Below are 27332 nucleotides of genomic sequence, written 5' to 3'. Positions count from 1 at the left end.
TTTTAAACAATTGAAGATATGAAGCAAAATATTTAACATATAAGTAGCAATGTAGAGCTGTGTCCGAAAGTAACCTGGAAAAGACTTCAATGGGATCAGAGGTAAAAGGTTTATTGTACACTATTGCCGGACGCGTGTCTCAAGATGTCTTCAAATAAATTCCGAAAAATTTACTACTATAAGTCAGCGATGCTAATTCAAATTTGAACTCGAGACAATGTGGTACCTATTACATTCGATACATATAAAACAGCTTGGTTAATGTTGATTGAACGTTATCTTTGTCAAGTTTGGTCATTGAATAAATTTGTATTTACAATCAATTTTAGATCACATTAAATTCTGTTCAGTTGAAGATCAAATTTTTTACTATAAAGCAAGTAGGTATGAGGTAGGTATAGAGGATTCTATACGTGTTTCGTAAACGTAAAAAACATTGATAGACATCTAAAATCATATCGCAAAACAAATAACCTTATCTTGTGTCGAAGTTATTGCTTCCCTTTGAATTATTTTTTGTATACTTATAGTGAATAATGGAGGTGATTCATGTTGCTTGAAAAAAATTTGTATCAACAATCGTTTGAAATCGGAATTTATTTGAGTATTGTTTTATATTCGGATTGTAGTCAGTTAATGGTTAACAAAAAAATACGAACGGTTATTTTTATGTTATCACAGATTATTAAAGAGAAAGAGGTATAATACATTTTTTCTAATATTTGCGAAATCTAGGCAGTTTCGCGGAAATGAAAAAATTGAAAAATCTAAAATCGAAATCTCGAGCAAAATCATGTGTGTGAGCAACTAAAGTTATTTTATGTTTACTAAACTTAGACAAAAAAAAACTATTTTTACAGATTAAATTAAATGAAAAAAAAATGTTTGTTTTTTAACTATGTCAATTTAAGGATTTGAAGGAGAATTTTAAACCTTACTTTTTGCGTTTGTCAGAAACTCAGAAGGCGTATATAGTATAGTCTATAAATAATTACAATACATGGAGCATAAAAGTAAAATCAGAACAGAGATTTCAAGATAATCATCTCAAAAAATACGATTATAAAAATAGACATTTCCAAGGGTATTGACATTAGCAATAGATCTTTTATATTGTCATGGCGTAAGACTGGAGCTAAATCCACCACTCAATCTCAATGTTGCTCAGCAGGGTGGCCGATAAACATGTCTCAGAACTTTCTTAAAATTTTGGTTTCTTCACGACGTTTTCCTTATTAAAATTAATTTAGAACTCCGCAATAAAACTGTACGATGAAAAATTATCCTGGAAAAATCACCACACCTGGTTTGAATCCTTGACGATTTCTCTGGGCTTATATTATGTAGGTATTCGCTTCAGCCTGTAATATCCCACTACTGGGCATAGGCCTCTTTCCTCACGTAGGAGAAAGATCAGAGCTTAATCCACCACGCTGCTCCAATTCGGGTGTGTTTACATATATTATTTTAAAGTACACCTCTATGCCGCTTCACTCTTATTCATGTCCTTTTTCTAAAGGTTGTCTGGAAGAGATCGCTCTTTAGCGCTAAGACCGCCTTTTGTACATTCCTTTTTTTGTTATTATTATTATTATTATTATTATTATTCGCTTGTTTCTTTTTCTCTTATGTTATTTGTATTGTTTTTGGTTGTACTTACAATAAAGTATATTTGTATTGTATTGTATTGTATTGTTGGCGGATATATTCCCTACTATGAGTAACGATCGCTATCAGGTGTAACATGATAACAACCGGGACCGACGGCTTAACGTGCTCTCCGAGGGACGGTCGTGAGACCCACGAGGACTGCACAAACACCCAGACCACGGCAAACACCTATATGGCCAATACAAATGTTTATCATGTGTATATCGAACCCGCAACCGCCAGCGCAACAGGTACAATCCATGGCTGTAACCGTTGCGCCAACGCGGCGCCATGTAGTATTGCTAGTATAAAAATAAGGTATGAGTGAACCTAAGTCTTACATCCGTAGGCTTTCTATTTCCCATTTTTTTTTAAATATATTACTTAGGCTAGTCACTTCTGTATAATATTTAAAATTTTATTTCTTTCACATTATAGTTATAGAATTTAAAGCGTGAATGTTACACTTATATCCGTTTAATGAAAATTTTCTCAATAATGAAAAAAAAATCGACTTCAATCTACATAGACAAGTAACATAACGTTTGGTAACCAAAAAAAACATTTAAATAGACATTATTAGGAATTGTGTGGCTACGGTAGTAAAGAATATAGCCACCCCCTCTCTTCCCGTGGGTGTCGTAAGAGGCGACTAAGGGATGACACAGCTCCACTACCACCTTGGAACTTACAAAGCCGACCAATGGCGGGATAACTATCTAACTGCTGGCTTAGAAATACACAGGCCGAAGACGGGCAGCAGCGTCTTCGGTGCGACAAAGCCAGCCCTGCGGTCACCAACCCGCCTGCCCAGCGTGGTGACTATGGCCAGCAGTAAACTATGATAGGCTAAAATGATATTAGGGATAACTTAATAAGTACGTACTCGTCACATTTTGATCAAATTTAAATGGAACCACATGACAAGCATCAACTTTCGATTAGAAAAAAACATTAAAAACGGTACACTCAATAAAAGTAACACGCGTAACATAATACAGACGAACTGAGAATTTTTTGGAAGTCGTTTAAAAACCTAGCTATAATTATACACATACTTAAGGAAATTTTATTACATTATTTATGCGATTGATCTTTAAAACTGTGGCGGAGACAAGACAAACAATTTAGTGGAAGCAGGCACAGCGCCCGCCGACCGCCCCGCCCCCAGCCTCATTATACCGTCATCTGCTTTTATTAACTGTCGGTTATTTGAGCTTCACCGGAAAATAAACAGCCTTGAGGCACGTAATCATTTGTATTCATACAAATAAAAACGTTTATGTAAGAATAAAATACAATTTGTAGAATCTTATTGAGGTGTACAATTAAGTAAATTTGATTTGTATGAGTTATTTATGAGCTTTTTAATGTTTGTATCGAAAATATAATTCAAATTTCTATATTTACTCATTTTTCTACATTTCTTAGACGTTATGCCTACTCCAAATTTTTTTATACTTTTAGTAAAACTCGCATGATAAATCAATAGTTATATAGCAAGTGTTATGTACCTACCGGGTACGTTATATATCCGTGAAAATAGTAATTAAATCAGTAAATAATAATAATTACAGTAAATAAATAAAATAGCCAACGTAATTATATTAAGAAGGGGTGCTTATATCGATCATGATCCCGATCACGCTTTAGCTGTAACATCCCACTGCTGAGCAAAGTCCTCTTTCCCCATCTAGGATAAAGATCAGTTGGAGGATATATTCTGTAGTATAAGTAACGAGCGCTGCCAGATGTATATGGGAACAACCGGGATCGACTGCTTAACATGCGGGGGAGATATGGGGAGACAAATACAAACATCCACCCCGAGCGGGAATCAAACCCGTAAACCGCCACGCACCACTGCACCAGAGTGGTTGTTGCTGTAATTTGCTAGGTTCTCAATTGGATTAACGTAGCTATTAATCTCATGTAAAACTATATTTGATTAAAAAATTACCACGTGATTATAAATTGAATTCATCTTTGGAATTAATTATGTCTTTCAAAAATTTTTAAGAAAATTGAATTACGGGTTGGGATTCAAGAATCTATTCTTCTTGTTAACAAAAAAAGTTCGAAAAGAGTTTTCACATAATAACAAAATAAATAAAATCAAAATAAAATTTAATACATTCAATATGGACGTATGTGCTAATCCAATAAATTTGATATATCTTGCTTTTTCGCTGAGAACGTGTCAAAATTAATGCTAATTCAGAAAACGTATTTAGTTTAATAACTACTCAAAAGTTTACATTCCCTTTTGTAACATTTCAAAGCACAATGAACATATTTTGGCTGTTATTAGCCACGCCGCGCACTCAAGTAAATACCATTTTTAAAACCATTCAAACTCTCTCGACCGTTATAATAGCCGTAATGCAAAATCTGAACCAACAAAACGTCAAAAACTACACAACTATAGGTCTTAAGTAGGTACATTATCGATCATCCTAGCGTGATATTTTAATATTTCCATTATGAAATTTGTTACAAGCGATAATGGTTGCTAAGCGGTTATGTTAGTGACTGTTATAGCGTGAATTGTTTCGTTGTTTGAGTGGTTAGTAAATAGTGAGTAATGACACCGCAGGGGTCCGAAGGGCTACGTTATTAATGTTTATCATCACTATTTGTGCTCCTAATATGACATTCATACAAAATACGATTGAAATTAATAGTAATTATATTTTTAACATACCCACACGTAACACGTTAGTCTGTATGATAAGCAACTTAATGCATATAGTTTGGATAGACTCGTATGCATATATTTATTACTAAACAGATAATAAACATTTATAAATATTACAGTCATACTCGCCCCACACATCACGGAATCGAGCTCACAAACGAAAAGCATAGTTACCGTTTACTGGGTCAGCGGGCCAACCAGTTGGGATCAAATTGAAAAGACACTTTATTGTAATTTTTTTTTTGAGAACTATGTATCATTAATTTAAAAAAAATGTCAGACAATAGTCTAAGATAATGTTAATTGCTAACCCAATAAAATTAAAAAGAAAAAAAATAACGGGCTAGTGAATAAAAGAACAATAGCGCTATCAGAAGGACCCTCTAGCCATGCTTGTAATGATTCATTAAAGGTCAGTTCTAAAAAGTATTGAATTTTGCTGTCTACCGTTACGGTAACATAGCTTTAATCTTGTCGCAAAAGAAAGGACTGACAGGTAACATAAATAGGACATAACACTGACAGGTATAATATAGAACTATTGACTCATTATTAGAAAATTCCAGGGAGGACTCTATTGGCCCGTTGAGGTTGAGCTTGAGGTAAAAGTATGGAGTTCTGGTTTTAAATTGGAGCAGCTACTGCTCTCAAGCAATGTTGTGTTAGTGGTGAGTAAGGTACCTGGAGCTTCTTACTCACCACTACCCTCAGCGTGCGCTGTGTTGACAGCGGTGATATTGACGGTGACGGGCTTGTAATAATCCTTGGTCCTAGGTCACTGTAATCGCTTACAATAAGAAAGAGCGTGTGCTCTTTGACATCCTAGTAGTATATAATTGTGTTTGCTAGCAAATATAAAAACGACTTCAATTACATCGACTAGTAATACAACGTAAGCAGACGAAAAAAATTAACAAACGCACTAGTCGTCACTACGATTTTTGAGGGATACCCTCGATTTCTCTGAGATTCCATCATCAGATCTTGGTTTCCTTATCTCATGGCACCACCCTTGGGATATTTCCTTTCCACTAAAACAAGAATTATCAAAATCGGTTCATAAAAACGTACGAAAATGTACGCTTGAATATATTATGCCTTTCTTAATAAATAATCTGCCATCGAATTAAAAAAAAAATTCAAAAAAATAACTATAAAAACATATTTAAAAAATTCTTTTTAGACCAACTTAAAGAGAGAGATTGACATGACCGCATTTATTATTTTTATTATGATTTTTACTATTTTTTAACCACTTAATGTTATTTTTTTTCTTTCCAATTATATTCACATGTATAATATAATCTATATTTGTATAGCTTTATATCATATTTTTATGTTAGTATATAATATCGTATGTACTTTAGTATTATTAACTTTAGAAACACAGCACTGTTAAACTATTCATTGTTTTTGCTGCACTGTTTATCACATAAACTCTATCTTTTTTTTCTTCTGTAAATAAAATAAAATAAATAAATAAACGACGAAGTTATCCCCGAACATACAAAAACAGTTTATATATATACTTATATCGGTTAAAAAAAATATTTAAAAATAATTATAGGTATAGCGCTATAATATTGTTATGGGTACTTATTACCAGAAACATTATCATATATACCTATACGTCTAAAACTTAAGTGTTACTTGATTAGTAGTCTGTAGAAACACAATAATTATACGTCCTAAAACGTCCAGACTACGTCAAACATTTGTATGACCTTCATGGCTGTTAATTACGTAAACATTGTTGTGACCGCTTCAATAACACTCAAATTTCTTCTATATAATGTTTTTGTTACAAAACCTACCTTTGTACAGTAACTAGTGACTAAAAATAAAATGGAAAATTATCTTCATTATGACACTGCAAACGTATTTCTTATAAGAATATACAAACATTTACTTCAATTCGTTCGCAATCCTCTTATAAAAATTGCTCTCTTTTCAATGCCATTACTATATCATCTTTGATGTATTTTGTATTTTTAACAACTTTCTTTTTACCTACATTAGTGGAATTTCAACCTTATTTCCTTTGTAATAATAGTTAGTTGACGTGTAATTAAAATGCAGTTCCGATATAGCGAACAACACTTCGAGTGGCAATTTGACGGGATTATCGTGTACTGCGACATACAAAGGACCATTTAGTATATTATTTATATTTCGTTATTTGTTCCAGTACCTTTTTGTATAAAAAAAAAAATAATAGCAATTTTTTTATCATCAACATTGAGGGAACAAACTTGTCTTTAGACGGTTTTTAGCTCAATATTAACAAATAAAGTTTGTCAAATATTGTAGGTCAAAAACTTGCACTTGGCAATATATATTATTTTCCAAATATAAAATAAAACAAGTTATCATAAATATAAGTTGAAGAGGTGGAATATTAACAGTGAAAACTTTGTACAAAAAAAATCATTATCTTTTTTAATAATTACGAATTCCGTCACGAGCACAACAATTAATGTTCTTTTCAAATTATTTTAAAATTTAATACATTTAGTAAATACAAAACTAATAACAATTTAAGTGTAAAATTATATTAACAAAGTCAATTCAATTATGTAAATACATATCTTCTAAGTCAGTCAGGAAAAAAAAAGTCACACAAAACAAAATCAACATGAGAACTAAAACATTATTGTAACAAATTTACATCGGCTTACACGATAACAATTCAATTCAATTGTAACGAATGTAATTGTATTAAACAAACGACTAAACTAATAACCATTTAGTTGTAATCCCGTATTGTCTGCTCAACATTTAGGGACTCGACAAAAATAGTATTATAAGCAAACAGAGCGACTAACAGAAAGTGACGTTGTTTAACAAAAAAAAAAAATCTGTTTGCACGATATGACTCGACCCCGAATACCGTACAATCTGTAGAAATACCTCACTGAATTATCGACTTTAATACTTTACTGGTAGGGGAGATATCGGTGTGGTGGGTCGCGTAATTAGTTAGTTTAAAGTGCTGAAGGGTAGTAATTCGGTATTATCGAGGGCTGGTTCGAGCGCGGATTAAGAGATCGATGTCAACGATGCGATGGGAACATCGCAACATCCCGACATGAAGTCCACTATCACTTTTAATGTTTAACTTTTAAAGTAGAAATTGTTAATATTAAACTATAAGCTTAAAAAATCTGCCATGCAAATATTATATTCACTCACATACACAAAATAAAAAAAAACGTGTGCTTTAGTCCAAGCGACTGAAGTAAGACTTACGAAACGTAACTCCCTCTTTTTATACCTTCACTAACTTATATCTCCTTCTCGACTTCCGTTCTCACCCGACCACACTTTTCGTAACGCTCTCGTCACGTATTCATCAGCCTACTCCCCTAGTCAAGGGTGCGTACAGAAGTTTTAGTTCAATAATGATGTGCCAGACATTAAGTTTTTCTGTCTACGTTTTACACTTAATTGCATATTAAATATTGGACGTATACTATTGAGTGAATGTATTTTACTGTTTCACGTAAAAACTTCTAAGCCACGTGAGTGCGCATATTTGACTGTAAAGTTATAAAAATATTCATAAAAAAAAAATCATTCAGGTAGGGCACAGCAGGAAATTTCCTGCTCAAAATATAGAGCAGTCCGACTGGGGTAGTAGTACCTCGACCTTACAGAAGACCACAGCTAAATAATACTTTTTTCAAGCAGTAATATATATACATATTATTTTTTATATATTACTGTATTCCTGTTGGTAAGTAACGTGACCAGAGCTCCTTAGGAAGGGGGGGTGTTGGAGATAGGGTCAGCAACGCGCTTGCGATGCTTCTGGTGTTGCAGATGTCCATAAGCTACGGTGATCGCTTACCATCAGTTGAGCCGTACGCTTGTTTGCCGGCCTTAAGTAATAATTACTTACTTACTGCTAAATGATACTTACAAGCACTGTTGTGTTCCTGTGGTAAATAACTTGCCCAGTCAGAGTTCCAGGGGCTTTATAGGATCAGCAACGCGCTTGCGATTCTTTTGGTATTGCAACCATCCATAGTCTACGGTATTTGCTCACCCTCAGACATACCGTATGTTTGTCAAAACAACACTATATAAAATATCTGTTTTTTTGTGAACAGATGGAGTGGAGAGATGCGGAGAGTTAAAAAGTGAAAGTGCTCATTCAGACTCCGATCATGATGTAGAGCACGAACATGAGCATGATCACGAGCTCGAGCACGGAGTGAGCACGGAGCCGGACAGAGCAGAGCACGAGCCACTCGAGGCGCTCGATGCTGGACGACCGCGCAAGGTAATTTGCTACACTTGTTGCAAAACAATTTGCTATTCTTTTAAACTTATCTGCCTTTATAAATAAAAATAGATCACTTATGTCTTGCGAAGTGTAAACACGAGAACTGGTAGAACAGTTCGGCTGAATTTTTAACGTTTTTTAATAGTTCGGAAGGTTTATACGAAATTAATAATTGAGTAAATTGGTTAATTACAATTCAATACAACATGAATTTCAACTTCACTCATTTCACTCATTTTCATTATTCCAATGAAAATTAAACAACTCGAAAGAAATCATACTTATATACATATTTTCAACCACACTTTATATGGGAGGACAGGACAAGTTCTTCAAACAAAAAGTTTCCATGTATTTTAATTTTATCCCAAATAAAAAGAAAAATCCGCTTTTGGCTGGCAAATGTAAATGTAGTTTATTTTCCTAAATTATTTTCTTAAATATCACGAATTGGTCAAATGTACAGCTAGGGCACAAAGGGCATATCCATAAATCGCTTAACCTTTAATATCAAACTTTCCTATTACCTCATACACTGTCGATTAGGAAGCTAATTCCAATCATTGCAGCCTATACAGTCCACTGCTGGACATAGGCTTCCACAAGTTTACGCCAAAAATAACGTGAAATCATGTGTTTTGCCCATAGTCACCACGCTGGGCAGGCGGGTTGATGATCGCAGTACTGGCTTTGTCCCACCGAAGACGCTACTGCTCGTCTTCGGCCTGTGTATTTCCAAGTTCCAAAATGGTAGTGGAACTGTGTTATTAGTCGCCTTAGTCGCCTCTTACGACACCCATGGGAAGAGACACACACACACAGTACAAATTCCAATCAAGAGCACTAATTAACTCATCCAAGTCTGTAGATATGAGCTATTATTGTCAGTACCTACGTCATGTCGTTCACCTTCTACTGATATATCTATATTTAAAATTATTATATACTGTCTGATTACAAAAATAAGTAGTGGCTTACATTGAATTATATTAGGTTTTAAAATATCTCGTAGTGGCACAGACGCAAATAGCGGTTTTCGAAATTTTTGTTAAAATTGGAAATTACTAATGTACTTTCCTTAAAACGTGTTACTGTTGTTTGTGAATAATGTATTTACTTTGCTTTATTTCGGTTTGCGTTAAACATGCAGATTTTCTGTCTCATAACAAAACGAAGCTAGCAGATATTCGGAGCTTATGAATAATACATGTAAAAATCTTAGCTATCGTGATATCTCAGATAAATACCTCTCTTCTTTCGTTTTGTTTACTAAATACGATATGTATCAAGGGCAGAGTTCAAGAAGAATCACGACAATGTCAGTAGTCTTCAAAATTGTACATGTAAACTTCAACTTTTAATCATTATCATCATCATCATCACATCAAACTATCGCAGTCCACTACTGGACATAGGCCTCCACAAGTTCGAGCCAAAAATGGCGTGAACTCATGTGTTTTGCCCATAGTCACCACGCTGGGCAGGCGGGTCGGTGACCGCAGGGCTGGCTTTGTCGCACCGAAGGCACTGCTGCCGTCTTCGGCCTGTGTATTTCAAAGCCAGTAGTTGGATGGTTATCCCGCCATCGGTCGACTTTTAAGTTCCAAGGTTGTAACTTTTAATAATAAAATACAAGGCTTGATTCATTCAGCCTGTAACGTAACATTGCTGGGAAAACACTTCTATCTCTTTACAGAAAAAGTGTTGTGATATTAATCCACCCCAATGCTTTGGTTTGGCAGATAGTTTCAATAGCATTAACAATTCCTGTTCGCTAATTCCAAATGATAAATGAGTAAAGAGCTGTACCCAGCTGTGAGATGTTTCAGGCTGAATCGATACTGAATAATCAAATAGCAGTATCACAATAATGTGTATGTGAAGCAGGTGCGCCGCAGCCGCACCACGTTCACCACGTACCAGCTCCACGAGTTGGAGAGAGCCTTCGACAAGACACAGTACCCGGACGTCTTCACCAGGGAGGAACTGGCGCTGAGGCTCGACCTCAGCGAGGCCAGAGTGCAGGTACTTACACTTGGTTATATTTTAGGTTAGGCTATGTAGGTAGAAGGGCACAGAAGACATATTTTAGGGAGGAGAGTTATATGAGACGAAACAACGAAAACGCAACAACAAATAAAATTATTTTGACTGATCAATTACAAAATGTTCATTTATTATGGTTGCGTTAAAATTTGATACAGCCCAACTATGGAAGTAGCTCAACCTTACAAAATATCGTAATAAAATAAAACTTCTCTCATCCTTTCAGCCTATCACAGTCCACTGCTGGACATAGGCCTCCATAGGTTCACGCCAAAAATGCGTGAACTCATGTGTGTTGCCCACAGTCACCACGCTGGGCAGGCGGGATGGTGACCGAAGGGCTGACTTTGTCGCACTGAAGACGCTGCTGCCCGTCTTCGACCTGTGTATTTCAAAGCAGTTAGATGGCTATTTCAAAGCAGTTGGATGGCTATCCCGCCATCGGTCGGCTTTTTAAGTTCCAAGATGGCAGTGGAACTGTGTTATCTCTTAGTCGCCTCTTATGATACCCACGGGAAGAGAGGGGTGGCTATATTCTTAATGCCGTAACCACGCAGCAAGGACTAAACTTCTCTCAACTGGTGTTATATTTCTATGGTAAGTAAGGTCGGTAAGATAAGGTACTGTGTGGCTACGATACTAAAGAATATAGCCACCCCCTCTCTTCCCGTGGGTGTCGTAAGAGGCGACTAAGGGATAACACAGTTCCGCTACCACCTTGGAACTTAAAAAGCCGACCGGTGGCGGGATAACCATCCAACTGCTGGTTTTGAAATACACAGGCCGAAGACGGGCAGCAGCGTCTTCGGTGCGACAAAGCCAGCCCTGCGGTCACCAACCCGCCTGCCCAGCGTGGTGACTATGGGCAACACACATGAGTTCACGTTATTTTAACGTAAACTTGTGGAGGCCTATGTCCAGCAGTGGACTGTATAGGCTGTAATGATGAAGTAAGGTCGACAGAGCTCGTGTAAAGGTTCAGGGATAGATTCGGCAACGCACTATTTTCTGCCGTTGCGGGCGTCCATAGTCCACAACTCTACAGTATCTGCTTACCATTAGGCCGTAAGCTACTTGCACTAATGGTAGGTATAAAAGAAAATTCGAACCTTCACAAGAGCGTAGAGTTTGACAAATCAACACTTCCAAGAAATGTAGCAAGTCAATTTTAAGTATTTTTTGTTTTTATGGAAAAACACTTATGTCTCTGATTGTACTATTTCTAAGTAATATGAGCTTAGGAAACACATAAGTAATGTAACCTTTAATTTAATGTTTTAGTAATGTATGGCAATTATTAAATTTTTTCTTTTCGGAACTCCTGTTTTCTTTTTTTCTTGTGTGGTAATAATGACTATATTTGTAGGGTAGAGTAATATCATACCACATTTGAAGGTAATAGTATTGCTAACTGAAAGTGGCAAACAAAGTTTTAAAAAAATTGTTTATTTTTTTAGAACTGTCAGAAAATTGCCCCTTTAATTACTTTCCTATTAAAAAAATTCGAAAACCATAAACAATGTAATAACAAAGTTTATAATACACGTAACAGAAACAGCGTTAAAATGTCACCTCGCAGTTAATTGTAAAGGCATAGATTAGCGAGGCGCAGAGGCGTGACGGTAATTAACATTAGTCACATTGTTCGGTCACAATCGCGCAGATTGCGGTTCGCGACCGCGGCCGGACTGGCTCTCACCTGTGACGTTACTGAACATTCGCTTCGATTGTAGATGTGTGCATTAGGTTTTGAGCTTAGAAATTTATACATTTTATACAAATTGCACAATTTAGACATTGTTTTTTTGCGATAAGAGTTATATTTTAAAATTAATATTACCAAAATAATTTAAGCTTGAAAGTAATGATTTGTTTCTGTTTGAATAATTTTGATTTTGAATTTTTTGAACAATACCTATGTTTTTATCTTCATGATGTACCTAATCGTCGATCTTGCTTCTAACTTATATAATTAATGCTGTAATTGAAATCAAATATTTGCAACGTATTCAAAATATTTTACACAAGCACCTGCTTCTAAAGTAAATAAGGTAGTAACCAAAAACAATCATCATCATCATCATCATTACAGCCTATACAGTCCACTGCTGGACATAGGCCTCCACAAGTTTACGCCAAAAATAACGTGAACTCATGTGTTTTGCCCATAGTCACCACGCCGGGCAGGCGGGTTGGTGACCGCAGGGCACCAAAAACAAAATTATTATTAATTGTTAAACTTACATTTTCCTTGTTATACAGCAATGCAATGAAAAAAGAAGTAAAACAATAGAATAACTCAAACATCTTAGAGGACTTACATTTTAATATGTTGTAAGTGGTAAAATGGTGCTATCAACTTGTTATATTCTTAAGATCGCCGCAGTGTCTTGGTCGCAGTCGCAGTGCGTACAATGGCCGCTAATTCCCGCCTCATTACACTCTCGCGCTAAATGTGACCGCTTTTACTACTCCAAGCGAAATTGGTGTAATCAAGCCTCGTGTTACGGTGGCTTCGCAACATCTTAATTTAATCGTTTCTAGCCAATAGAGAACTTTTTTGAACTGTAGCGTTTGTTTGTTATACTTTAGACAAATTTGTCTAAATCGAATTATCTCTGTATTAGGAACGGTTTCGTGATCTTTATTAATTGTGACAGTAATTGTAAGGTTTTTTCCAGTTTCGTTTCTAACACTAAGCCTCAATCGAGTTGGTAATATTTAAGATTGGACGGGTCTCCAGTAGGCAGTCGCTGGTGGTGGGCACGACTAACAATGGTTTAATTAAGCACGGTTTGAGCGTGAGAGCTCTCAAACTGCAGTTAAAGTGAGCGCCGCTGCAATTTGGTAATTACCGACTCCGCGAGACTGAGGGGGAGGGGGCGGGCGGGGGCGGGAGAGGGGGAGGTAATCTCGCGGCCTCGAGAGGCAGCCGGCAATGCACAGACAATAAAACACTTTAATATTTCGCAGGGCTGTATGCTGCTAATGAGGAATTCATTTCGGTCATTAGATGCTCTTACTACTGTATTTCTTTAATTGCGGCTCACTTCTGAAGCAGTTGCATAAGATTGGCTCTTGTGCGGCAAGATTTGGAAAATTAACGTCTCTGAGTTATAATGAGTGCTGCTTTCGTTTTAATGTAACATTGCGACACTGTTATTTGTACATTTTGAACGTGACACTCAACTTTAACGAAGAGATCAACCCTTAATATTCTAAATTTAAATGCCACAAAATATTTCGGTTTACGCTTACATTTTCTTCAGTAAAAAATGAAATGTCCAAAGGCTTACGAAGGTGAATGTGGAATATGTGTTGTTTGAACTCTTAGGGTTACAATTTTATATATCAATGACCCCTATGGTAATAGGTAGGTACCAGCCCTAACAGCGTGATAGCTGGTGAGGGCGCGGTTCTTAAATCACACTCCAAGCAGTGCAAATTGCTTTTAATCCACTCCATAGATGGCGCTCACCGACAAACGGCCAACCCTCCCTTCTTGAAAATTCTACCCACGATATTGAACTTAAAATTTCGTCACATAAGGTTGATTTTCGAAAATAAGTTACACGAAAAATTTAGAATGCAATTGAGTCACAATAAGAAGTGAAGTGATCGGTGTAACGGAGCCGAATGAGCGACACAACTTGAACTCAGCCGCAGTCCGCTCAATCAGTTTTGTTCTCTGCGAAGCCGGCTCCAATTTAACGAAATTGTTTAATTGATGGAGTTTTTAATGATTGTGGTTTTGATAAAAGAGCTCGTGAAACGATGATAGATGTCTTTGTTATGTATTGTACTGTTCTGTAAAAGCCTAGACACTTCCGGTTCCTAGACTTAGTCCTTGTCTATACTTAGCTTCTTCTTCAAGGGATCTAAGCTTCTTCTAAAAAGGGTAGAAGTTTATCATGAGACCGTTTCTTGATGTGATAAGTTGTTGAAACGAAATTCTTATTCTTTTAGTATTTGAAAGAATCGGCATAGTGCTTGATATTTTTATTATGTTTGTAAATCTTATTGAAGTCGAATCAGAATAAGGCATAAAATGAGCTTATTCTGTACAACTCTATCTGGCAGTAGCTCATAGATGGTCATAAGCCTCACTATCTGTGAAGGAGACAATAAGTTTTATTTCGTACTATGAATTGGATACACTTGTTTTAAAAGTCTTTCTAACTTACGAATGCGTAGTACGCAGATGTGATAAATTTAAATTAAATTGAGCAATGTAGTACATTATCAGAAGTCATTCGGGTATAAATCGATCCTACTAATCTAACGATTACGGGCAATTTGCGCCCTCAACTGAAATGGACTCATTTGAGAATTATGAAATTATAGCATTTTTACATTTCGCCCGCTACAATGTCTTTTTATTAGCGCAATGAGTCGACTAGCTCAATTTGTTTCTATTCTCCGTTCCCGACCATGCAAATTTGTGTTTAAATAGCTGGTGTTAAGGTTTGAATTGCATTGTGTGGATCCGAGCGCGAAAACCACGTATGCGTAATTGCTTTTCATTACCGTCCCATTGTAGTGGAGAGCGAGCGACAAATTGGCGACAATTACGCTATAAAAAAATTAAAAGTGGACCCGGAGACGCCCGGCACAGCGGCCGGGTAGTATCCAGCCGATAATTGACCTTTTAGATTATTATATTTGTTAAAATTGTGAGTTTTATTTTTTGTCTCTAGGCCTATCCGTATTTTGATAGTGTAGTCTATGTTTGAAGTACTTTAATTTTAAAGTGGTGTAAGTTATCTTAGTTGGTAGTAGTGACTAAGAACATTTGTTTAAATTGAACATTATTTGACAATAATTTTGAATTTAATTTTATTAAAAAAAATTTAAGGGCAAAACGGTTTAACTGAACATATTTTATTGAGTCCAAATTTTCGACTTTTTCCATTAAATTTATCGAAAATTTCTTCCACAAATAAAGAGTCCTTGCAGTAACAGTACTAAAACCAATCAATCCTTTTAGAGCCGATCAATATAAAAAGAGGTGTGTGACTGTTACTAAATTACGAAAGAGACTAAATAAACATTTTTTGCAATTTTTTAATTAAGCTCTACCTCATTATACATACCTCATTCTACCTCATTATACTGAGACAACTTTTTCGGATTTTATCGCGGTTTATTAAGTTTTTTTAAACGCCCGACACCTTACAGCAACCATGGTCACGGGAGGACTGTAATAAACCGCCATAAAACCCGAAAAAGTTATTTCGTTATAATGAGTGAAATTTGCGTAAACATTAGCGACAATATAAGTTCTATCTCTTCTACTATATGCAGAAAGGTGTGTGCTGGCTTTGGCTTATTTACAGGCTGATTTAGTTAAGCTAGGTGTCTGTCCCAGCAATATATCGTACGTAATACTCAATAGTGTATAGTATTTTAATGTGGTGTATTGTTCGCAGGTTTGGTTTCAGAACCGTCGCGCCAAATGGCGTAAGCGAGAGAAAGCCCTAGGCAGAGAGCACGCGCCGTTCCTTCATCATGATCACGGTAAGCAGAGAATACATACGCATGAATACACTTGAAGAATGATAGGAGGATGATAATCCCGCTATAAAAATCGAGACATACCAACAATTACCAAATATCTATCCAATATATAATATACCAATATTATAATTAAGAAATAAATAAATTGTTAATTTGTTTTTTTTTTGCTTCATTGTTTTTTTTTTATTTTAATTATAGTCCTAAAACAATAACGTTAATTATACAAACAAAAAAAAAATCCGAAACAAACAATTGATAACACAATTTCAATACAACGGATACAGTCAAAGTCAATAATGAATAATGCATGTCCAAAAAATAAGCCAGTATAAGCCATACACATGTATTCACTTCACAGTACTGCAGACATTCCGTCATTCGCCATACATCTACAAAAATACCGCGCTGAAGACAGGTTACGAGGAGAGCGTTAAGTGGGATAACCGATGGTGGGGCTGGAATCCTTCGAATCACTGTAAGATATTCTGGAACAAAAATGCTGTTCTGATTGACAAATCAATCATAAGATAATTAACTATCGAGGTAGGGCACGGCATGAAATAACTTGCTCAAACACTTTTGACTCTATCTACCCGCTCATGGCGCCGTAACGGACGCAAAATGTCGGAAGATCCAAAATCATCTGTCAAATGTGTTCATCGCTTCAGCCTGTAATATCCCACATCAAAGATCTCTTTCCCTGTGTAGGAAAAAGGTTAATAGTATGTCATAGTGAAAGTTTAAAAACTTAACTTGCTTAAAGTTTGGAGCAGCCCGACTGGGGAAGTGCCTGGTACCTGAATCTTACAGAAGATCAGATCAGAGCTAAATACCACTGCTCTCAATCGGTATTATTTCATGTCGTGAGGTAGTTAGACTTTCTGGGCAAGGTCGAGGATAGGTTTTGTATAGCGCTGGTGATGTACCTGGTATTCTACACGTCATAAACACCCAATCGAAATGATGAACTTCAGATATGACTCCAAGTACTGGCATACGGAAGCCAATGCATTTTAGAAGGTTAATGTGTAATTGCGGGTGGACTACACATAGGATTATTTACAAATTGTTTGTCATCATCATCATCATTACAGCCTATACAGTCCACTGCTGGACATAGGCCTCCACAAGTTTACGCCAAAAATAACGTGAAATCATGTGTTTTGCCCATAGTCACCACGCTGGGCAGGCGGGTTGGTGACCGCAGGGCTGGCTTTGTCGCACCGAAGACGCTGCTGCCCGTCTTCGGCCTGTGTATTTCAAAGCCAGCAGTTGGATGGTTATCCCGCCATCGGTCGGCTTCTTAAGTTCCAAGGTGGTTGTGGAACCTTGTTATCCCTTAGTCGCCTCTTACGACACCCACGGGAAGAGAGGGGGTGGCTAAATTCTTTAGTGCCGTAGCCACACAGCACAAATTGTTTGTAGTTTATCACTATTGATAATAATTTGTAAATAGTAAGTGAAAGATTTAAGGAGTTAGCTGTCATAGCTGTATCATAGATGTACCTAATTGTGAAATTGATGATACAGCTTTACAAATTGAAATTGCTCAAACAGAATGTGTATTTGTTTCTTTAGGTTATACTAATAATGATAAAGATAAACATTTTTAATATCATATCAAAAATATCGATTGTTCCAGCGGGGATCGAACCCGCACCTCCGACTCACCGTGTCGGCACTCTTTAGACGCGAATTATTTTTCAAATGGTTAAATTTAATTTTGAAAATAATAATACAATAATATTACGGAAATTGCGTTAAATATACAAAAAAAAAAACAAATCACATACATTCTCATTTACATAATGTACAATTTTCAAATGACACAAAATAAAAACTGTCCAAACGGAAACTAAACCGTCACCTCACCAAAATAACTAGCGCTTACCGCGTTATACCGGTATGTTATTTATAAAATATATAATTACTGTCACTTTGGACGCGATAAATGTCAGAACAATTATTTATAATATCGTTGGAACGGAAACGAGACGCAGAGTGTAATTATAATCGCATTACTTAGTTCAATATCACATTACGATCCTCTATCTGTTTCTGATCTACGAAGGCTAGAGGCACGCCCCCAGACAAATAAATGGTTCATCAATATGTGAATCATTTACTGTCGTAAAAATGCTGTGAATATTGTTTGTGTTCTTACTTATTCGAACCCTTTGTAAGTGGATTTATTTACGATGGACGAAAAGATATAATTTGAAAAGGAAACTAGGATTACTTAAGTGAAAGATAAATACTATATTTATTGGTTTTTTAGATTAGTTTTAGCTTTGTACAATAGGTGGCGTTATCGCTAAAAAGCGATTTCTACCAGGCAACCTTGTTGCGGAGGATATTATGACCAGTAAATACAGACAGGCATAGGTGTACTTATAAAATAATTATATGTTCATATTACTACGTTCTTACTAATATATTAAATTCTGTTGAAATTGCAGTTTGTGAAAAAAGTTTATCCTGCAAATAAGTTACGAATAGACTTTAACAGCAGGTTGTAGATAGGACATTAGTTCCTGTTTCACATGAATTAATAAACTACAATTTTTATGTTTATATTTGCGAATAGATATATCTCATAAACACAGTGGAATTCGATGGTGACGAAGAATAATATCGTATCCATGAAAAACTCTTATCTGTTGGATATCATCATCCGTCAAATAGCGTTATCCACAACTGGTAAATTGCCCTTAATAATGTAATATAATATCGCTAATTATTTCTTACTCTTCTAGATATCAGTGATTAATTGAGTTGGTATAGTATTCCTCGAAAATCTCGTTTTGTTTAATTATATAACGTTACAAATCCGCTCGAATTTTTTATACAGACTTGTGAAATGGACACAAACCTACTACAATTATAATCGTATTCGTCAGTCAATCACGATAATGAGTTACAAGTGATAATTGTTGGCCCGTATACCAAGGTATGGGGTTGGGGTTTGAGGGGAGGGGGTGATAGTAAGGAGTTATTTGATAACCGGCTCTTTATCGACAATTGTAGCGATATATTTGTCGACAGATATCTTGTCACTATAATTAGGGTGTTGGAAAAATATTTTTAAAATGTACCCCTTACATCCTTTATCGCTGACGTAAATGTTTGTTACGGTAGAATTACATATTATTGTGGTATAGTTACGGCTTGTGAGAGACAATCAAAAGTGTAAAGCCTATTTTAATAAAGTATTTTTTGATTTTGTAGTGTACAGTGACCCTGAATGTTGTTTTGCTCTGGGAATTGAGGGTTTGATTTAAAGAGCTTGGGAGTGTGATATGCATTTATTTGTATGTATATCTTTGGAAAAATATAATCTTAAAACTAACACTAAATTAGTTTTGAAAAAAAATTTCGTTATACATTTATAGAATTTAAAAAAAGTATATGTGCAGTTCACGGGTGAAGTATTTCTAAAAAGTCCTAGGAATATAGGCCGTGACGATTTGTTCTATCGGCGATGATCAAGGTCTCGTGATAAAGGTTGTAAGCGCCATGCAAAACGCGTCGCACACGCGTTTTAGCAGAATTGCATTCTATTTCATGCACTTCGTATACATTTATGTGTTCCTTTCTTTATCGTGAAGAATTTTCGTTTTATCGAGTTTGAAATCGCAACGATTCTGAATAAGTTTCGCTTCAAATAAAAAAAATAATAGTTTGAGTAAGAAAGAATGATAAAATATTATCACATATTTCATTGAAACGCTCCGTTATATAGAAGAAACATAGAATTTAAAATATTCCGTTACGAGTCATAGTAGGAGAAAAAATTAACATTCAACGGTCTTTTTAACCGACTTCCAAAAAAGGAGGAGGTTCTCAATTCGACTGTATTTTTTTTTTTTTTTTTTTTTTATGTATGTTACATCAGAACTTTTGACTGGGTGGACCGATTTCGACAAATTTTGTTTTAATCGAAAGGTGGTGTGTGCCAATTGGTCCCATTTAAATTTATTTGAGATCTAACAACTACTTTTCGAGTTATATCTAATAATGCGTTTTTACTTGACGCCTTTTTCTTTAACCTACGTTGTATTATACCGCATAACTTTCTACTGGATGTACTGATTTTGATAATTCTTTTTTTGTTGGAAAGGGGATATCCTTAGTTTGGTACCATGATAAGGAAACCAGGATCTGATGATGGAATCCCAGAGAAATCGAGGGAACTTCTTGAAAATCCGCAATAACTTTTTACTGGGTGTACCGATTTTAATAATTTTTAATTTAATCAAAAGCTGATGTTTGTCATGTGGTCACATATAAATTTTATTGAGATCTGATAACTACTTTTTGAGTAATCTTTGATAACGCGCAGTTACTTGACTATTTTTTCGTCGATCTACGTTGTATTACTCGTCGATGTAATTGAAGTCGGTTTTTTTTTTTCGTTTGCGAGCAAACACAATTATATTTTGAAACGTTAGTTTAGTATTACACAAATACAAAAGAAAAACACTAAACATGTGTGGCTTATACATTTGTCGTGAGTGGGCATCAAAAGCTGCGATGCTGGCAACAAACGAAGTCTAAAATTTAACAACTGAGTAAAAAAAAAAAATGAAAACGTTATCATCGCTTGTAACAATGAGACATTGTTTTTACACTTTTTTTTTAAGCTTAGGTACCATTGTTTTTAATTCGCATTTATTTTAATTAAAATAAACAAAATATTATACATATTTACAATTCACAACTTAAGAACTAAATATTTACAGATAGTTTTGGTATAAATCATGTCCGCGTGGAAACAAAAATAATAAAAAATTTTAAATTCATATTTGACATTGTGTTGTTGTAATTAGTTGTTAATTTTAATATAATGAAATTATTTTTAAAATTATTTATTTGTATTTGGTATTATTTATTATTATTGTGATTTTATTTTTGCATTATTGTATTTTACAAACTTTCGTGACATTCATAAAATTTTCTAGTTGTATTTGTGTTATAATAATTGCTTAAGAAGAATTGTTTTATGGGTCAATTGTTACCTGAAATAAAGAAATTATTATATATTATATCCGAGACACATTAATGTTATCCGTTACATCCGAATAAAATTGTCATTTCAGTTTCGGATTTTTTAATAGTTTTTATTCTTAACAATTAATTTCATACTTGTAAAAGGGAACAAAAACGCATTTTTTCAACTGAATTATGATATCATGGCCGGGTGTAAAGTGAACAAGGCTTTTATTGTGTTTAAATCAGTTTGTTATCAAACAATCGCTCGTTATCACCTGCTGGACGTAGCTGTAGACTAACTTACCGTCGTTCGTACAGGTAAGTTACATCCCTGGTTTGACGACTAAAAAGTTTTTCATATGTAACCCCGAACCCTCGGGCGATCCGTACGATTGTTGGCCATTGATTATAGTTCACACTTCACTTCAGCCTATCGCAGTCTACTGCTGGACAAAGAACTCCACAAGTTCGCGCCAAAAATGGCGTGAACCCATGTGTTTTGCCCATAGTCACCACGCTGGGCAGGCGGGTTGTTGATTATTGTTACTTATCATTAATTGTTTGTGTGACAAAAAATATTCATTTTACACAGGTGTAGCAGAATGGGGACCAGCTATGGGAGTGGGCGTGGGAAATGTGGGTGTGGGCGCTGGGGAGTGGTGGCTGGGTCTCGGAGCGCCGCTGTGGTCTGACGCGCCTCCCGCTGCCGCGTTCAGAGCTTTGTTGCACAGGTGAGCTACATGTCTTTAGGTTTGTTGTTATAGAGTTTATATTTCTGTTCTTAGTGTATGCTAATTTGGAAGTGGGTTTACGTAATCCTAACCTGCCAGGTTTTTTTTTAATATATAGACTAGCGCTTGACCGCGATCTCACCTGATGGTAAGTGAAGATGCAGCCTAAGATAGTGCGCGCTTGTCTAGAAGATGCCTATTCACTCTTGATTTGAAGATACCCAAGTTATAATTATTTGGAAAAAACGGAAGCCGGAAGGGCATTCCAGATTTTTGCGGTGCGTATTAAGAAAGAGGAAGCAAAACGCTTAGTGCGAGATCGTGGGATTTCAACCACGTAGCGGTGCACACCCGAGCGATGCCTTGCGGTTCGGTGGTAGAATGGTGATATAATGGTGCCAGTGCTAGATTTTAACAGTATATTCTTATATATAAAATTCTCGTGTCGCAATGTTTGTTACAATACTCCTCCGAAACGGCTGGACCAATTTTATAAAATTTTGTGTGCATATCGGGTAGGTCTGAGAATCGGCCAACAACTAGTTGTTATAAGGCAGGGAGGGGGATTAAGACATCGATCAGCTAGTAAATTATAAAAACAGTTTAAAGATGATATTGCCGAATCTTTGGGCATTTAAAAGAAATTTTCGAAAAATACATTCTGTATTGGGATTAAACAGAAAATAACATCAGTGAACATAATCAGCGAAAGTAGAAATACGTACGTTAAGTTATTACCAAATTAGGGATGACACAAGGCTCTGACTATATGAAAAATCGCTGTAGTAATAGTGTATCGGCAGTAGAATGAATTCATAACAACTATCATTACATTTGTTAAATAATTGTTATCAAAAAAAAAAAAATGGACTGCAATTTACATCGACAAGTAATAAAATGATAACATCAATAATTTATCCAGTCAAAGAATAGTAGTAGTGACTAGTAGTGACTAGTAGTGACTGTATAGTAGTAGTGACTAGTAGTGACTGAATAGTAGTAGTGAATTTTTTTTTTTTTTTTTTTTTTATAAAGAGAGGAGGTAAATCTTCAAAAGACACCTTTTGGCTATTGTTGGTAGGTAGTGTAGGATTTTTACCCACTAAAACCCTCCTCTCTTGCTTTAGTAACCAACACCCCGGAACCGCGTTAGCATTACTTCGAGGTGTTTGGTACTCCACCCTGCCGGTTTTATAACGGCATGTCCCCCGATTCCTATTTCTCCTCTTTTTTCTTCTCCTGCAGGACCACTCTCACATACTCCGACATTCTTTGCCAATTGTCACTCGTCGCCATCATCCATGGAATGACTCCTTCTGCCCTATCAGGCATTTCCTTCTCATTCTGATAACGTAGCCGCATTTCAGACCAGCGGCGACAGTCAAAGAAGGTGTGCTCGGCGGAATCTATGTGTTCCGGACAGTACTGACAGTATGGATCGCTTCGGATCCCCATACGATGCAAGTACTCGTTAAACTGTCCATGTCCTGATAAGAACTGGGTTAAGTAGTAATCCAGTTCCCCCTGCCTACGCAGCATCCAGTCACGGACCCGTTTAATAATACGGTACGTCCACCTTCCCTTTTCACTGGCGTCCCAACGCTCCTGCCAAAAATTCAGCGTTTCCTCGCGTTCCCGGGTCCTAACATTTAATAAAGGTCCGCGGCCATCCCTCCGAGTATCAAAAATGCGTCTCCTCTCGAACACCAAAAGGTCAATTGGAATCACACCCGCAATGACCAGGGCTGCATCCTCAGAAACCGTTCGATAGGCACAGGCTATCCTTAGCGCTCCTCTACGTTGTACAGATGCAAGTTGTCTACGGTTTTTCTCAACTTTGAGTGCCTCAGACCAGACTTCTGCTCCGTAGAGCATTATTGAGCTTGAAACACTCATAAGCAATTTTCTACGGCTACTTCTTGGTCCCCCGATATTTGGCATTAGTCGGGAGAGGCTTGCCACCGCCTTTGCCGCTTTGGTGGCAGCATAAACAACCTGATCTCTAAACGTAAGTTTCGAGTCGATCGTAACTCCGAGGTATTTCAGGGACCCTCTGCTTTCAATATGCTGATCCACGACAAGTGCGCGAAAGGGAGTCGGAAACCACCTCTGAGCTGTAAGTACTACCACCTCAGTCTTCGCTTTGGCCAAAGCCATACCGTGTTCATTTAACCACGCGTTTACTTCCGTAGCGACTAGGCTGGCCAATTTTTGCGCGGTCTCATATGAACGTGCAAGTATCAGTGCTGCCACATCGTCAGCAAACCCCACCAGAATCACCTCATCTGGTAACTTTAGGCGGAGGAGAGCATCATAAAGGATGATCCAAAGTTCTGGTCCTAGGACCGAACCCTGAGCCGCTCCCCCTCTCAGCTTCATCCTCATTTCTCCCATCGTAGTCTCATATATCAAAAAACGATCACGTAGATAATCGTCTAAGATCCTAATGAGGTAATTTGAAAGACCTAATTTGTGAAGCGCTTTCATTATATCTGGCCATCTTGCTGAATTAAAAGCATTTTTGACGTCGAACGTCATCATTATACACACTGGGCGGGTCCGATGGTTACCCGTCCAAGCCCGTCTGGCGAATGAAAGCGCTTCAGAAATGGCACCAATGGTGCTGCGATTCGGTCGAAAGCCGTGCTGGTTTTCAGCTAGTCCCCCCACATCAGCCACTTCCCTCCTCAGTCGATTTCTTATGAGGCTCTCAAAAATCTTTCCTGCAACATCAAGCATGCAAAGTGGTCTATATGATGAAGGTGTGTAGGGAGAACCTTTTCCTTTGTCCAATAAGACTAATCGCTGCAGCTTCCATCTTTTCGGGAAGACCCCAGCCGTGATGCAGGCGTTGTAGGTATCAAGAAGCAATTTTTCATGCCGCTTCATAAGAACCTTATATGCTTCAACGGGAACACCGTCTGGACCCGGGGCCTTACCTCCCTTAAGGCACCTAACCACCTCCCGCAACTCCACTGCTGAAAAAGGTGGGCACTCGTCATCAGGTATCACAGTCTGAACGTAAACCGAGTCATCGCGGTCAGGAAATAGAGCTTCGACTATTTCCTTCATCGCCTGGGGTTCCATGGGTGCTACGGGTCTGCGACCTATAAATTTTTGAGTGACGATACGGTAGCCATTTCCCCACAGGTCGTCATCCACTTCTTTGCAAATTGCCTTCCAGCACCTCCCCTTGCTCTCCTTTATAGCAATGACGAGTCGCTTTTTCGCCGCTTTGTACAGGTCGTTCTTCTGCTGACCAGTACCTCGTCTTCGCGATCTCTGAGCTTGCCTCCGAAGACGCAAGCACTCAGTCCTAATCAGCGCGATTTCAGCGGTCCACCAGTAAACTGGCTTCCTGTGTGGGCATGTGGAACGGCGGGGCATCGCAGCATCGCACCCTGCAACGATAACATCCATTGATCGACCGACGTATTTCTCTACCTCCTCCCGCGACTCTGTGGGTAGCTCTGGATAGGTCTTGATCCTGTCAGAGACTGCTTGTTGGAAAGCACCTTCGTCCATTTTTGATATTCTCCATCCATTCCGCTTCACTCGACGCTCCGGCACAATCGAGGATTTCCCCTTCTGATTATGGACCAAATAGGAAATGTATTGATGATCGCTTGCTGTATACTCTTCCAGAACAGCCCAATCCGAGATCATTCCAGCAATCCGTTGAGTAGCGAAAGTAAGATCTAAAATTGACCCACGTACACCATATCTCCGGAAAGTAGGAACATTTCCCCTATTAACAATGACAAGATCAAGACCCGCCATCATGTCCAGGAGTTCATTTCCTCGAGTATCACTGTAATCCATGCCCCATGCAACCGATTTTGCATTGAAGTCACCACCTATCACGATTTCTCCCTCAAGGTGACGGACGACTCGTTCGAGATCATCAACTCTCTTTCGGAAATCAGTGATAGGCTCGTTGGGGGTGAAATAACATGACACAAAGGTTGCCACTGGCGTAACCACCCATACAATGCCGTCTCTCGAGCCGTTGTCTTTGGTTGAAAAACGCTCTAGCTCCGGAATCCAGATAGCTGCCGTCCCCGAGGGGTCACATAACCAATTTGGTCCAGATACACCGTGGTATTGTTCTGAAACCAGAACAATATCCGCTCGAAACTCACAATCCCGCGCCAGAAGCAGATCAAGAGCCAGTCTGCATCGTTGTAAATTAATCTGCAACACCTTAGCCATTTTTCTTTTTTAATACCTCACGATACGACGCACAACGTCCAGAGCCCATCATGTGATCTGTTGAGCGCCCGTCTCCTACCGCAGCACAGAGATGACAGCTCGGTGGGTTAGTACAAGTCTTCGACTGGTGGTCCGCCCGCCCACAGCGCCAGCAGAGTCCACTCCTATCAACTTCCGCCTTACATGTGCCAGCCATATGTAGTAGTGAATAGTAGTGACTGTATCGTAGTAGTGACTAGTAGTGACTGAATAGTAGTAGTGACTAGTAGTGACTGAATAGTAGTAGTGACAAGTAGTGACTAGTAGTGACTGTATAGTAGTAGTGACTAGTAGTGACTGTATAGTAGTAGTGACTGAATAGTAGTAGTGACTGAATAGTAGTAGTGACTCTACTCCCGACCTTCGAAATAAGGACGCTCCGAGAATCCTGTGAACGCCCCAGGAGGCTTCTGAGCTTCTGGAAGGAGCTGGGCTGGCTGAACTAGTCAGCCCACTTTTCACGCATAATGGACCACCTTTGCGTCTAAATGCGGAAAATCGAGCCCAATAAAATACAATACAATACTCCCGACCTTCCACAGGAGTTTATAAACTTACCTGCCACAGGACACAACACCGTTTGACAGTAATAATAGTTAACTATCATTTCCCATAAGGTTCAGCTGCTTTTCCTTTCGGGCCGCTCCACATTTTGAGCAGGATATTGCCCTACTTCAATGGAAATTAGCGTTAAGTTACAGGTTGAATCAACCGATCTTATGTTTAAGATTAACTGTAAATCCATTTGTTCGTCCCCAGGTACGTGCTGGCGCTGCCGCCGCCCGCGCCGCTGTCCCCCGCCGTGCGCACCCCCTCCCCCCCGCGCTCGCCGCGCGCCGCGCCCCTCCCCACCCCGCCGCACCCCGCGGAGCTCCGCCTCCACGACCGCTACAGCAGGGTGCACACGTAACAAGGACCCGCCTGTGAACCCATGCGCCCCTGGTACTTCAACACGTGAAAACTTTTAACACTGCGGCCGCTGCAAGGCTGGAGAACTGCAGCCGCATGTGTGATATGCTAAGTTCTGCGTTGATTGACACTTTCTTGGTTCTATAATCTTTTGTGACCTGAACTTATGGTACTTCAACTTGTGAAAGCTTCTAAGACCGCAGCCGCCGCGCAATCAATTATAGCACTACATTTGTATGTTTAACATTTG

General features: G+C 37.8%; 1 protein-coding gene across 1 annotated transcript in view; it reads left to right on the top strand.

The window, feature by feature from the left end:
- LOC123664368 (retinal homeobox protein Rx1-like) overlaps positions 1 to 27083 on the top strand; it is a 30308-nt gene extending 3225 nt beyond the window's left edge. Inside the window, exons 2-6 of the mRNA XM_045598912.1 lie at positions 8461 to 8633; positions 10524 to 10661; positions 16112 to 16199; positions 21784 to 21922; positions 26933 to 27083. Of these exons, the coding sequence (XP_045454868.1) occupies positions 8461 to 8633; positions 10524 to 10661; positions 16112 to 16199; positions 21784 to 21922; positions 26933 to 27083 (689 nt within the window). The remainder of the gene's footprint in view (positions 1 to 8460; positions 8634 to 10523; positions 10662 to 16111; positions 16200 to 21783; positions 21923 to 26932) is intronic.
- Positions 27084 to 27332: the final 249 nt, after the last annotated feature.

Source organism: Melitaea cinxia, chromosome 22 (assembly GCF_905220565.1).
Source record: "Melitaea cinxia chromosome 22, ilMelCinx1.1, whole genome shotgun sequence".
NCBI classification, from domain to species: Eukaryota; Metazoa; Arthropoda; class Insecta; order Lepidoptera; family Nymphalidae; genus Melitaea; species Melitaea cinxia.
The sequence above is the reverse complement of the archived record's forward strand: the minus strand, read 5'-3'. Positions and strand labels throughout refer to the sequence as shown.